At 39.2% G+C, this 16,115-nt stretch overlaps 1 protein-coding gene across 1 annotated transcript; it reads right to left on the reverse strand.

Moving 5' to 3' along the window:
* Positions 1-2,022: 2,022 nt before the first annotated feature.
* Positions 2,023-15,577, reverse strand: LOC133439716 (uncharacterized; the record flags this gene model as incomplete). The annotated part of the gene is made up of 4 exons (XM_061717504.1): positions 15,512-15,577; positions 15,091-15,198; positions 2,623-2,916; positions 2,023-2,316 (listed from the first exon to the last, which is right to left on the reverse strand). Coding segments are annotated over exons 1-4 (745 nt in total), but the record flags the coding sequence as incomplete, so codon positions are not given.
* Between the last annotated feature and the right edge of the window lie 538 nt (positions 15,578-16,115).

Here is a 16,115-nt window from a genome sequence, read left to right on the forward strand (position 1 = left end):
ACTGATAAAAACAGTGGAGTGATGGGGTGGTCTATAAACAGTTAAACAAAGAATAGGAGGACTGCTAAAAACAAAGGCAAGGTGTTCAAATGAGGAGTAGTTGTTAAAAGAGACCTCCTTTGTAGCTAATATGTTTTTAAAAATTGAAGCTGTGCCGCCTCCCTTTCTAACACCCCGTGTAGTAAATAAAAAATTAAAATTTGATGGCCCAATGTTGCCCCAGCAGTGGAGGGATTCGGGCTATTAACGGGTCCGTTAGCCACTGATGGATTAATTATGCAAGTTCATCTTAAAGTCAGATATCAAATCACCCTACCCTCTTATAAATCTGATTAAGGGAAATATTTGACTTTTTTTTACTCTCTCTCTCTTTCTCTCTTCTGCTCCTCCCTCTCCTTTTTGTATTTGGACTTTAACTGTTTGAAATTAAACTGGGATGTCCCTGTGATATTGTTGCACTGACATGGTGGATAAAGTGAACAGAACGAGTTAAATTCCGTTTGTCAGATACGCTTTTTCTGCTCTCTAACTCTGCTCTGGCTGTCTGTGGTGCAGAAAACGGATGCGTAAAGGCGCGTTGGCTGAATTGATCCAGTCGTTGTTAAAGTGTAGTGTTCATAGTAGCAGGATGTGAGTGAGGCTGCAATTGAAAAAGTAAAAAAATAGTAAGTTACATAGCAGACTTCTGTGATTTGCTGGGCATGTTGACTGATACTGTAGTTAAAGGTGACCTATTATGGCATTTAATGTATATTTTAAACAGGCCTTGAATGTCTTAAAAACAATCTAAAGCTTGTTTTTTCTACATAAATCATAAATCCAGCCTGTGGGCCCTGTCACTAGTTTTACTGCTTCTAACCTCTTTTTCTGCGCCTCATTTTTAGGGAAGGGGGGGGTATGATAATGAGGCTCTGTGCTGATTGGCTCCCTGAATGACGTGTAGCAGGGGAGGAGAATAAACCTCGCTCCGCCAGAGCAGCCCGAGCCTGTAAATTATCACAACACTGAATTTTCACAAATGGAAACTTTATTGTTAAAAAAATAAAATATGAGTTGTATATAAATAACATTTATGCACTATTTCAGCCGGATCTACCCGGCGGATGCTGAACGCTGGCCCTGGAGCCACGCCAGGCGCCCGGGAGCAGCGCTGCTGGAGCAGCGCGCATCACCGCGGCTTTAACCAGGGAATCTGACCGGTTCCGACCGGCCGGGACCGCAGGAACCGGCCTGGACTGGTAGCTGGGACTCCCGGGGACCGACCAGCGGAATTTCAGCCGGATCTGCCCGGCGGATGCTGCGCGACGGGCGCTGCAACCCCACAGCGGGTGCACAGATCCGCTCCGGAGCACATCCGCGGCGCATCGCCCGTTACCGGGGATCAAACCGACAGATTTGCCTGAAAATCTCGGAGGGTGAAGCTGGTCCGACCTGGGACAGACCCCCGAGGACCCAGCTCCCAAACCACCCGGGAACCTGGATGATTTAACCCGGATCCGCTCCGCCGCGGCGCAGCGTCCGACTGGCTGAAGGAAGCACCGCTCCAGCCGGGGAGAGATCTGGTTGTGGGCGTGGTTTCAGCAGCGGAGGCTGAACCTATGGAAATCTGCTCCCGTCGTGACGTCACGACGGGAGCAAATTTGAATCGGCTCAAAAAAAACCACATGACACTGGGGGACTCTGTAAGGCGGGGGTCAGAGAGCTTGCAGAAATTCATGGTAATTTGTCTCCCCTGTGCTGGCTGGGTGAGGGGAGACCACTTTATATATGTTAAAACAAGAAAAAACGTGTTTTTCATAATAGGGCCCCTTTAAGTTCTGTGACTCGTAACCTTGCCGTATCTTAGCTTTGACTGAATTGACGCCACTGTCTGAGAGGATCCATCATGTGGAGGATGATCCCAAACACACCAGACGTTCATGTCGCTGACAAATCCACACAAGCTTTTAACAGCGTTTCACTCAGAGTTGATGAGGAGGATTCAAACTGACAGTCTGGATGTTATTAAGTCAAAACACTCACCTGTTACAACATTCAGAAACACATGTGCGGAATAACCATATCCATCCCTACAGGTGTAACGACCAGCATCTTCAGCAGTGATGCTGACGATGATCAGAGAGCAGTGACCCAAACTCATCCTGTCAGCTCCAGGTGACGTCTTCACAAAATCTCCATCAATAACCTTGAAGTGTCCATCTGCATTTTGAATGTTTTTGTAAATCCAGTCAAGATGATAACAGTCGTCGGATGTAAATTCAAGGTGACATGGTAAAACAACGTCATCTCCAGCTCTGTGATGGAGAACAATTCCTGCTGTAGAGAAAAAAAATCAAAAAACTGTTATTTCAACCACTTGAATAGGAGAAACTCCTCATTTTACTGATCCAGTTTTACTGAGTGATTCTCTGATGGAAAATCAAATATTTCAACGTGTAAATAAACGTCAGGTGTTTGTGGTCCAGTTCCTCTGAGAGGATCCATCATGTTGAGGACGATCCCAAACAGACCAGACGTTCATGTCGCTGACAAATCCACACAAGCTTTTAACAGCGTTTCACTCAGAGTTGATGAGGAGGATTCAAACTGACAGTCTGGATGTTATTAAGTCAAAACACTCACCTGTCACAACATTCAGATACACATGTGCGGAATAACCATATCCATTCCAACAGCTGTAATAACCAGCATCTTCAGCAGTGATGTTGTTGATGATCAGAGAGCAGTTACTGCTCACATTCATCCTGTCAGCTCCAGGTGACTCCTCCTCAATATATCCCAAACGAACCTTGATGTGTTCAGCATTTTGAATGTTGTTGTAAATCCAGTATGGATTAAAACAGTCGTCGGATGAAGATTCAATTTGACATGGTAAAACGACGTCATCTCCAGCTTCGTGATGGAGAACAATTACTCCTGTAGAGAAAAACACTCAAAAAACTGTTATTTCAACCACTTGAATAAGAGAAACTCCTCATTTTACTGATCCAGTTTTACTGAGTGATTGTCTGACGGAAACATCAAATATTTCAACGTGTAAATAAACGTCAGGTGTTTGTGGTCCAGTTCCTCTAGTACCCCTTTTACACCAAGCTGGTTCCAGGGCTGGTGCTAGTGCTGGTGCTAGAGCCGGTTCGCGGTTGGTTCTAAGTAAGAACCGTTTGCTTTTACACAAGCTGGTGTTGGCCAGCAGCTGGCCAGAGAGCCACGTCATCACGTTACTGTATACGTCACCACCACTCCCCCACGTTTTCATCCCTACCCTGATCAGGAAGCTGAGAGCCAAAAGCTGTTTTAATTTCAGCTGTAGCGCTGTTAATATGGCACTTTATTAGGGCCCGAGCACTTGCAGTGCAAAGGCCCTATTGTAAGGAATTTTTCTTTCTTTCTTTCTTTCTTTATTTATTTCTTCTGACGAAAGGAGGGCCTTTTTGCGCCCCTAGACGTCCCCAAAAAGTCACCAAATTTTGCATGCAAGTCAGGCCTGGCAAAAATATTGATATTTAATGGTTTGCATTAATGGGCGTGGCAAAATGGCTCAACAGCGCCCCCTTGAAAACTTTGTGCCTCAAGCCCCACGATACGGTTTGACGTACATGCACGAAAATCGGTACACACCTGTATCATGTCACAACTTAAAGAAAAGTCTCGGTAACACTTTACAATAAGGGTCCCTTAATTAACGTTAGTTAATGCATTATTAAGCATTAATTAACAGTTTAATAATAGTTAAATAACCATTATTATGTATTACTTAACATTAATTAGCATATTAGTTAATGCATTAATAAACAGTTAGTTAATGCATTATTAAGCATTAATTAACAGTGTAATAATAGTTAAATAACCATTATTATGTATTACTTAACATTAATTAGCATATTAGTTAATGCATTAATAAACAGTTAATTAATGCCTACTGCTCAGAGTTAATTAATACATTAGTAAGCATTAATAAACGTTACATGATGTAATTATTTATCCTTATGTATGCATTACTTAGTATTAAGTAATACATTAGTTAATACATAAGTAAAACGTTAATAATGTCCCTAGTAATCATTTACTAATGGTGTTTATTTGGAGTGAATATGCATTAAATAACAGCTACCTAATACATCTACTAATCATTCACTAATGGTGTACATGTTTACTGGATGGGCATTATTAAACAACTATTTAGAGTCTTAAGTAATCATTTCCTAATGGTGCTGTGTATGTTATCAGGTAGCTTACCTGACCTTATGAACGGTAACCTGACATAAACCTTAATAAATGTATAGGAGTGGCTCATAACTATTACTTAACCATTAGTAAAGGCTTGCTGGACCCTTATTGTAAAGTGTAACACATTTATCCCTTAGGTAACACATTATTAATGCTTAACTGCCTCATAAGCATTACTTAACCATAATTAACCATTAGTAAATACTATTCTGGACCCTTATTGTAAAGTGTAACACATTTATCCCTTAGGTAACACATTATTAATGCTTAACTGCCTCATAAGCATTACTTAACCATAATTAACCATTAGTAAATACTTTTCTGGACCCTTATTGTAAAGTGTAACACATGTATCCCTTAGGTAACACATTATTAATGCTTAACTGCCTCATAAGCATTACTTGACCATAGTTAACCATCAGTAAATTAAGCAATCACATATAAAGAAGTTTACACTTTTTATTTAAAACAAAATAAAACAGATTTTAACAGATAACATTTGTTATATGTATACAACATATATATATATATATATATATATATATATATATATATATATGTATATATATATATATATATATATATATATATATATATATATATATATATATATATATATGTATGTATATATATATATATATATATATATATATATATATATACATACATACATACATACATACATACATATATATATATATATATATATATATATATATATATATATATATATATATATATACATACATACACACACACATCTGTGATAACAGATACGTAACAACAATTCGAACAGAGGAGATCTTTGAACAAACATTATTTAGTAACATAATACAATAACACAGTATTGTGACGGCCTTACTAATTTGTGTATCTTCACAGCAGTTCCTGTCCTTGTGGCTGAAGAGGGCGGCCGTCCAACCTTATTGACCACACCTGAGGGTGTGGTCTCACTATTATAAAAGGCTCAGTTGTCAGCCTGCTCACTCTCTCCTTGATTGAGCAGCTGACAGCCACATGGCCAACATGGTGTAATTTGGGTTTGCTTTGGTTGTTTATTCTGTTTTACACACATCTACAACTACACACACTCACTGCATACACTCACAACATGACAACCTACTTTACTTTCATTTGGGAGTATATTTAGTTAAATAAATCATCTTTTTGTACCTTGAATTGTGTGTGGAGACTCTTTTGTTGCAAACTGTGAGCCAGGTTTGTAACAAATGGGGGCTCGTCCACTTTGGTGAGTAAGATACAGTGGTTGCTGTTGAATTTTGTGGCAGTTGCTTAAATTGAAGCATTGGTTTTGGAGGAGTCTCACATATTTAAAGGGTACATATGTGGTGATTTAGGTTGAATTGGATTTCAGGCTCGGTTGGTTACAACTGTAGATAATAGTTAACCTGCCTCATTTTTGTTGTTTGCTTCTGATCCGGTGTGAATAAAACAGCCTTGTCAGTGGAACTACTTCCCCGATAGGTATCAGAACGATATCCATTCGTGGATTCGTTGTTTTTTGTTTTAGTTTGTTGTTTTAGTTTGTTGTTTTTGTGCATTAGTATTGCCACGGCCTTGTGCTTCGGGTACACATCCATGACTGACTAGGTAGGTCGCCATTTTTAATGGTTGCCTGGCCGGGTCATTGGGCTTAGTGTTTAAATCTCCCACCAGCGCTATTTGCATGAAGACTAGGGTTGAGACAGACAGTTAGTTTTCGGGTTAGGTAGGTAGCCAGGGGGAAGGTTGTTCCGCTTTGTGGCTTTCATTGTTTGTGGTCAGTTTGTCAGGTGTAAGTACTTGTTTTTTGTGGATCAGCTGTTGTTCCAATTATGTCTGCGATTGAGGATTTTTTGCAGAATCCTAGTGAAAGTCTGCTGGAGACTTACACCAAGGATCGTTTGTTGAAGGTGGCAGAGCATTTTGGTGTTGAAATCCCCAGTCAGGGGCGTAAAGCTAACATTTTGTGTGCACTAAAGGATGGTTTGGTTCAGTTTGGGGTTTTGTCTTCTGAAATTGAAGGTAGTGACACCCAGTTGCCCGGGGACATTTCTCCTCAGGTTGAGCCAGAGCTGTCGCAAAAGTTTGTGAGGCCTATAGCTGGGATTGAGGTGCCTTTAACTTTTGAACAGAAAAAAGAACTGTTGTCTTTGCAGAATAAATTACAAACTACTCGTGCACAGGAGCAGGCTCTAGAGATGGAGAAGTTCAAATATACTATGAGGTTACGTGAAGCTGAGCTGCAGCAGGCGAGAGAGCGTCAGGAGTTTGAGCGTTACAAGCTGGACTTAATCAAGGAGGGGAAGATTCTTGATCCCATAGCAGTTGGGAAGGGATAACCTGTGGCAGGTACCTCTCTGACCTTTGATGTCTCTGGTTCTTTGCGGTTGGTGCCCGTATTTTCAGAGAAGGATCCAGATACATTCTTCTTGCTCTTTGAGAGGTTGGCCAAGAACAGGAAGTGGATTGATTCTGAGCAGACCCTCCTGTTACAGTGTGTATTGACTGGTAAAGCCCAGGAGGCTTATTCTGCTTTGCCTTTATCAGTAAGTGTTAACTATCTCAAGGTTAAAATGGCCGTCTTAAAAGCATATGAATTGGTGCCTGAGGCTTATCGACAGAAATTTAGGAGTGCAAGAAAGCATGAGAGAGAGACTTATGTAGAGTTTGCACGTGAATTGTCTACCCTTTTTGGTCGTTGGAGACTGGCCTCTGATGCTCAGACTTTTGAACAGTTGAGTGAACTACTGTTGCTAGAACAGTTTAAAGAAACGCTTCCTGAGCGCCTGGCTATTTATTTGAGTGAGAAGAAGGCTAAGACTTTGGCTAAAGCTGCTGTCATAGCTGATGAATATGCCCTGATTCATAAAGTACGTTGGGACTATGGACGGAGGGATAATGTTGTTGGTCGTCATCAAAAAGGTACTGGGAGTGATTCTTTTCCTTTCAAGACGGGAAATGCTGGTAGCAAGTTGGATTCAGGTCAAACTTCCGTCAACATTAGCTGCTCATTCTTTGTCCGAGACTCTGTTTCCTCTTGAGGAATCTGTTGCTTCTTCTACAGAACACTCTGGTCAGGCTAACAGTGATGAAATTGATCCTGGTTATCACAAGCATGTCAGTGATGGGTTTGTCTCTTTGGTAGGAAGTGATAAAAAAGTTCCTGTCAAAATTTTGCGAGACTCTGGTGCTTTAGACTCCTTCATAGTGGCATCGGTGTTGTCTTTTACATCAGCCACTGACACTGGTGATTCGGTTTTGGTCAGGGATATGGGGTTGTCTGTGTTCCCTGCTCCATTGCATAAGGTAGTGCTCTTTTCAGATCAGGTTAAGGGGGAAGTAGCTTTGGCAGTGCGTCCTGCCCTGCCAGTTCAGGGTGTGCAGGTGATTGGGTCTGGGTTTCCCCATGGAAAACTCCCATTTCTGTCTTCAAAGCGTTCCAGACATTGACATTAGACATTGTTGTGTGATGTCAGAAAACTGATTCTCCAAGAAGACTCTGAATTTCCCCATTAGGAGCACCAATATTAGGCCTTAGTTAAAAGCCTTAGTTCCGAATTGGCCTGAACGCCGCACGCCGCACTTTTTTCTTTGCGCGCACTGACCGCGGCCCCAGCTACAAAAGCGTCTCAAGATGGATGAGCTCGGAGTCTCACCTCACAGGACCAGGATAACCACACAGAAGGAAAAAGCGGAAAAGGGAAATTCATCTGGAAAACATGGTAAGATTAATCTAACTACGTTAAACTGTTAGCTCTTAATGTTAATGACACTTTTTTTGAAAAGTTCACAATTCGAGTTGTCATAACAAATACATCATTCTGACAAAATGTAAACTTTCAAGTTTACGTCGGTAAATTTGAAAGACTGACTTCTCAGTCATGTAGCTGGGTGTGTGTAGAAGCTAATACACCTTGTGGAGGCTGACATTTTTTTAAACGGAAGACCCCAACTAAACACGGAGCGGGATGGATGAGACGTCACTGAAACTTGATGTGATGAAGCTGCCCCTGCTAGTTTTGGGGGGGTCACCAGACATAAAACCTGTTTTCTCTGTATTTTGAAGGTAAAGGCTTAGATTTATTAGGAATTTGTCTGAAAAAAATTATAATAGGTAAGAATTACAGTACATAAAAAATATGTGGTTATAATGGGAGTCAATGGGGCAAATTTGGACATGAAGGTAAAGAGTGTAAGTTTTTTTAAATGAACAATCATTGTTCCAAAAATAATAATGCATCAAAATAAATGTTATCAATTATTGACATAGTCAATGCTGTAATATATTTCACTTTGAACCCAATTTTTGAAAATATTGCATATTTTGTGATTTTTCTATTGAAAAAATCAGGAGTTGTAAAAATAATGTTTAAAGATTATATTTAACTTTATATCTATGGCTAGGTCTGAAGTTGTTGAAAAGATTTTATGTGGTGAAAGTGAAAATAAATATGTATTACATTTTTATTGCACTTTTATGAGATGGTAGTCAATGAGGCAAATTTGGACTATGGGTAAAAAGTGTATATTAATTTTAAGGGATGCTCGAGGGTTAAAGAATGATGGGTGTGTACGCTGTGGGTGCGAAAGTTGTGTCATAGCTGTGTTTGTTGTTGTAGGTGTTTGTATACAATAAGCAATCAAACTGATGTAATCAACTATCAATCCTTGTATCCATAGCTTTGACATGTCTCAAGGAGGCTCAACAGTCCAGAAGAGAAGACAGTGATGATGAAGCGATGAGGGGATCTGAGATGCAGCATGACAGTGAAGACGACAGTGAGGATGACTCTGAATCCAGCTCTGAATCCAGGACAGGATAAGGAGAAAAAGGCGAAGAAAAGCAAACATCGCTCTCGCCTGCGGGGTATGTGAAACGTATTTCTTGGCTTGCTTGAGCTGTATGTGTCTGTTGTCCCTACAAGTAGATCAATCTCTCATGACAAGCTGACAGGGCTTGAAATTAACTTTTTGACTTACTAGCCAAGTGGCTAGTAGATGAAAAAAGTTATTAACCAACCAGATTTTTTACTAGCCAAAACCAAAACGTTGCTTTACTTTTGTATTTCGACATCACTTGTATATAGCAGTCATCGTAGTACCATATTACATCAATCCTGTTTTTCTATACGCTACAATTATCATTCAGTAGTGTACTACTATACTATTGGTGGAAAATGAGATTGCATGATGTGTTCTTGTATAATTTAATTTCAGTAGTTGCCTACTTAATTGTAAATCTAACATTTATGGAGGAATATATAGCATTACACCTTCAAAGTAACACTTTGATCCTGTCCTGTCTGTATATTCTATAATGCAGCAGGTGTATTGTATAAATAATGTGTTTATTCTGGGCTGGATAAAAATGTCCAAATCAGAACGAACAAGGGAATTTAAAAACAAGCAGCCTTTTTATTATTAGCTCGAAAGTGTCTTATTAAGACTACAACAACCAACCTAGCCTGTCTTAAGACAACCACAAGACAACAGCTAAACCATTTAAGGAACTATACAGTGTGCCCCCTGCTGGTCAAACTGAGACATTGCATTGGTCCATTTTCTCCAGTTGTTCTTCAGAGTGTTTACTATTCATTCTTCAGAGTCAGACTCAGACGGTTCACCCGGAGTTGACATCAAGAATAAAAAATAAAAAGGTGCAATGGTGCGCACAGTATTGGGAATCTCAATTTGATTTATAAATGGCACAAAAGTTGGGAATCTCGATTTTTCTAACTAGCCAAGTGGCAAGAAAATCTGTCTCGCCCCTTGAGGAATTTGGGTCGCAAATGGCAAGTGGTGAGTGCTAAATTCAAGCCCTGCACGCTGATAGAGGGATGTACCAGAAGGACCAGTACGGTCCAAATGAATGTTCATTTCCAAAAATGATTCACCCCAAATGTGTCCATTTTTATTTAGCATTTTCCCCTCTTTTTCTCCCAATTTAGCCTTGATAATTCCCTGTGTGTGTCATGGTGTTTCCATGTACCTTGGTGAAGTTGTGCCAGAAAATCCTTCTACACTGTGTTGAGGTGTCACATATGGGATTAGTGTGTCTCGCGGCACATTGAACATTAACAGTAAAATACACTGATTTGTTTTTTTCTTCTCATCAATCTCAGGATTCAAATGATACATTCCTTCATGTTCTTGTGTGTTTATATTAGTTGGAGGACCAGGTGATGTGGTGAAGCGGTACAAGGAAGTCCTTGCCATTTTCCAGACGGGGAAGAATATGGCCAAATCCTTCGAGAAGTATGGAGTAGACAGACTTACTATTGTGAGGACTGCAGCGATTGCCGAGCTCGCAATAGCTGCTCCAGAAGAATATGATCAGGTGGAGAAGGGGGAGACGGTGGCAGACTTTGCTAAAAGATGCAAGGAGGTTATAAAGGCCACTAAAGTCATTTCTGCTACAATACATAAAATGAAGGATGATAAAATTATGCCAGCGTATCATACTGTGTTATTGTATTATGTTACTAAATAATGTTTGTTCAAAGCTCTCCTCTGTGAATTGTTGTTACGTATCTGTTATCACAGTTGTGTGTATATATATATATATATATATATATATATATATATATATATATATATATATATATATATATGTAACGGGTGTAAGAATATCTTTTGTTTTATTGAAATTCCTGCTGAAATATGCTATATAATCTGTGGATGTGTCCTGCAATGACGGGTCCAACAGCGCCATCTGCTGGTACAAAGTAAAGTTCGGTTCAGGTCTTTTATTTTTATGACCGGAAACCGGATGTCGTTAGCAGTTTCCAGCTTGCTACTAATGGTAAGCCACGAGTTTTTGATGCTCTGCAAAAAGGTTTATTAACTGCATTAAAACTAACGTGATAAATCTTATAACATACACAGTCATGTAACAGAAGTTACCATGCAATTTCGGTGTGTTTTTGTTTTGTTTCTGTCGTCATTTACCTTGGTTTTGCCGAACTTTGTATTTTGTATTTGTATAGATGTTGAAACCCAGTGGAGGTGCTAATCACATCGTGTTGGTGTGTATTGTCTCGCTCATTGCAGGTAAATTGTTCTGCTCCGTTTTATATCATTTTAAGTCAAATTTTCAGGCTCATACTGTTAAGCAATATCATTGCTGTTATTCATGTAGTCCGATGTGTTTGCTGGTTTAAGGCAATTTGGTTATTTATTTTAACTGCCAATTTTTTTGTTATAATATTTTTCTATTTTCATAAATATTTAAAAAGGATGATGCTGGTTGAAATGAAACTTAAAAATATGTTTAGGTAAATTTATTGTGAAACTTAAAACCACTATACAATCACCTGATAAAAGTATCTTGTTAAAATGTATGTCAATTTTATTCTAATGATTTTCTTTTGAAATGCACTTTATTTAATATGCTATTAGCAGTTTCCAGCTTGCTGCTAATGATGTTGAAAACCAGTGGAGGTGCTAATCACATCGTTTTGGTGTGTATTGTCTCGCTCATTGCAGCTGCCAAAATAAAAGCCTCATCATCCAGTCCAGCCTAGATGTGGATTCTTGGTGGGACGGGTACACAGCGGTTACATATATATATATATATATATATATATATATATATATATATATATATATATATATATATATATATATATATATATATATATATATATATATATATATGTATAAGATGTATACAAATAACAAATGTTATCTGTTATCTGTTATCTGTTTTATTTTGTTTTAAATAAAAAGTGTAAACTTCTTTATATGTGATCGCTTAATTTACTAATGGTTAACTATGGTTAAGTAATGCTTATGAGGCAGTTAAGCATTAATAATGTGTTACCTAAGGGATACATGTGTTACACTTTACAATAAGGGTCCAGAAAAGTATTTACTAATGGTTAATTATGGTTAAGTAATGCTTATGAGGCAGTTAAGCATTAATAATGTGTTACCTAAGGGATAAATGTGTTACACTTTACAATAAGGGTCCAGAATAGTATTTACTAATGGTTAATTATGGTTAAGTAATGCTTATGAGGCTGTTAAGCATTAATAATGTGTTACCTAAGGGATAAATGTGTTACACTTTACAATAAGGGTCCAGAATAGTATTTACTAATGGTTAATTATGGTTAAGTAATGCTTATGAGGCAGTTAAGCATTAATAATGTGTTACCTAAGGGATAAATGTGTTACACTTTACAATAAGGGTCCAGCAAGCCTTTACTAATGGTTAAGTAATGGTTATGAGCCACTCCTATACATTTATTAAGGTTTATGTCAGGTTACCGTTCATAAGGTCAGGTAAGCTACCTGATAACATACACAGCACCATTAGGAAATGATTACTTAAGACTCTAAATAGTTGTTTAATAATGCCCATCCAGTAAACATGTACACCATTAGTGAATGATTAGTAGATGTATTAGGTAGCTGTTACTTAATGCTTATTCACTCCAAATAAACACCATTAGTAAATGATTACTAGGGACATTATTAACGTTTTACTTATGTATTAACTAATGTATTACTTAATACTAAGTAATGCATACATAAGGATAAATAATTACATCATGTAACGTTTATTAATGCTTACTAATGTATTAATTAACTCTGAGCAGTAGGCATTAATTAACTGTTTATTAATGCATTAACTAATATGCTAATTAATGTTAAGTAATACATAATAATGGTTATTTAACTATTTTTACACTGTTAATTAATGCTTAATAATGCATTAACTAACTGTTTATTAAGGCATTAACTAATATGCTAATTAATGTTAAGTAATACATAATAATGGTTATTTAACTATTATTACACTGTTAATTAATGCTTAATAATGCATTAATTAACTGTTTATTAATGCATTAACTAATATGCTAATTAATGTTAAGTAATACATAATAATGGTTATTTAACTATTATTAAACTGTTAGTTAATGCTTAATAATGCATTAACTAACGTTAATTAAGGGACCCTTATTGTAAAGTGTTACCAAAGTCTCTTGGCGTCATGCCCGAAACCGAACAGGATGTCGGCCATTTTGAATAAATTGTGTCATTTTGGCGAAATTTATGCCATTCATTCGGCAGTTAATTCAGCCCGAACCGTAACGTGCACCCAAGTGTGTTATACATCAAAATGTGCGTCTACATCCTGCGATACCACGCATTACTTTTCTCTTTCAAAAGTGTTACCGTGGCGGCGCTAGACGCCAAAAGGCGCGCCCCCCCTTCATGTGATTGGTCCATATTTGATAGTTCTCCAAAAGTCACCAAATTTTGCATGCAAGCCAGGCCTGGCGATAAATTTGATATTTAATGGTTTGCATTAATGGGCGTGGCCTAACGGCTCAACAGCGCCCCCTAGAATACTTTTATCTGCCATAACTTTTGAATGGTTTGACATAGGAAATTGTGGGTGATGTCATGGGACTCTGTAATGAGTCCTTAAGCTTCGTTGGCCTTAATTAGCCCCGCCCCTTCTTCTGATTGGTTGTCCCTTTTTTCTGCTATAACTTTTGAATGGTTTGACATAGGAAGTCGTGGGTGGTGTCATGGGACTATGTAATGAGTTCTTAAGCTTCGTTGGCCTTAATTAGCCCCGCCCCTTCTTCTGATTGGTTGTCCCGATTTTCTGCTATAACTTTGGAATGGTTTGACATAGAGAGTCGTGGGTGGTGTCATCAGATTCTGTATGGAGTCCTTGACCTTCATTGGCCTGAATTAGCCCCGCCCCTTCTTCTGATTGGTTGTCCCTTTTTCTGCTATAACTTTTGAATGGTTTGACATAGGAAGTCGTGGGTGGTGTCTTTTCTGATATGCTTATGGGGGGCGGTGGCCGTGAGTACGAGGGCCCGTTCATCGCTGCTTGCAGCTTTAATTAAGTTTTAATATTTTTTTCAGGCTTAAAAGTAACCTTTAAGATCCCCAACCTGGGCTCAGTTTATCCAAATAACGCCTGTTAAGAAATTTGACTCGAGAGCCGCAGCCCCGGGGCACAGCAGCTCCTCAGCCGGCTCAACCTGCGCCGTCTTCCCGGGGGGGAAGACTGCAGCTTTGTTGAGAATTACGCTTGATGAAAAAAATAATTTACGAAGATAAATGTTGGTTTAATAGATGAAATCTATCAGTTGTAGCTACGCCTGTTAAGAAATGACGGCGTGCGTCGCCGCGTACATCGACGCAGAGCCTACGCCATTGGTGTAACGCGGAACCAGAACCGCGGGCTGGGAGCGGGCTGGGACACGTCCCCGCGGGCCGAGAACCCGCCGATCGAGCAGCAGCCTCGCGTCCAGGCCCCCGGGGAAGCGTCCCAGGGCTGGAACGCTCCCCCACGGCCTCGGACGCGAGGCTGCCGCTCCGTCGGCGGGTTACTGTTGATGGATTGTACCGTAGACCACTGCTGCTTCTGTTTTACATACATTATTAAATAAATTGATGTAATAATAAAAGAGTCTGCTAACTTAACCGCCGTCTTCAACGCTCCGTTTCTAAAAACGGCGCTCTTCCGTGTTTATTCTGCTTTGGTTGTTCAGTAACCCCGCCCCCAGCCCCCGACGTAAAGCGGTTCTAGACCTGGCCCAGCTCAAAACTGGTGCTATAGTAGCACCAGTTTTGAGAGCCAGGAGCCGGTGCATAGGCTGTGTAAAACCAAAGAACTGGTGCTAAGTCTGGCTCTAGCACAGAACCAGCCCTGGAACCAGCTTGGTGTAAAAGGGGTATGAGAGGATCCATCATGTTGAGGACGATCCCAAACACACCAGACGTTCATGTCGCTGACAAATCCACAAAAACTTTTAACAGCGTTTCACTCAGAGTTGATGAGGAGGATTCAAACTAACAGTCTGGATGTTATTAAGTCAAAACACTCACCTGATAAAGCTTTCAGATCCACAAGTGTGGAATTATAATCATAAACCGAGTCATGCCAGTAATCTCCAGGTCTGTCATAGAGATCGATCCATCCATCACTGATTCCTGCTGCAGAGAAAAACACTCTGAGAAAAGTTTGACACTTCACACATTGACCTGACCCTAGAAACATATTTAACCTACATATTTAGGTTTGTCAGCACAGAGAAGAAACTTCAACACACAATCATCTCTGGTGAATCATTCGGAGTTATGTAACGTCGTCTTTAAGTGGTCTGATTGTAACAGAGGTGAGTTTTATTAAAGAAAACACATTTAGTGAAACAGCAACGTTCAACGGTACACGACAACTTCAGAGTGGTTTTTACAGTCTTTTTAAATCAAATTAAACCCTAAAACATGAGTCAGAGTTGATCTTTACCTCCAAAGTGAAGCAGTAAAGTGATGAAGAGCTGCAGTCGTGGCATCATTCTGTCTCTGCTGGATGAAATGATGCTTCTCTGCTGCAGGTCTGTACGTGATGGTGGAACTTCCTGTTTCTGCGCAACTTAACCACTAAATCCATCTTCAAAGTAAAACCTCCAACCCCCAATGTGTCTTTGTTTCCTGGAATATATGACAAGTCAAAGTTACAGGAAACAACCCTGAATTGTTTAAAAGTGAACATGCAAAGGTGTTTCTGTTGAACATTTACTTTTGTTACATTTCAGTTGACCCTTGAGGTGGATTTGTTGTCGAAGAGCAATAGATTTGGTTTCCAGTAGAATAAAAAAAGAGCAAAACATTCTTGTTTTTGATTTTTTTCTCAGAAACAGAAACTTCTGCTTGTTTGAACGTACTGAAATCAGTGAACTGAGGATGTTGTTAGAATAATTCTGTATATAGATATAGATAAATGTTGAAGTTATCATTTTTCATGATTATGCCATAACTTTGAATATTCATCTTGTGGTTATTGCTTTATACGTGTCAACTGAAGCTGCTGAGAAACCGAAGCTGCAGTTTCTCATCACCGCAGAGGAACG

This window comes from Cololabis saira, unplaced genomic scaffold (assembly GCF_033807715.1).
Source record: "Cololabis saira isolate AMF1-May2022 unplaced genomic scaffold, fColSai1.1 scf223, whole genome shotgun sequence".
Taxonomy (NCBI): Eukaryota; Metazoa; Chordata; class Actinopteri; order Beloniformes; family Belonidae; genus Cololabis; species Cololabis saira.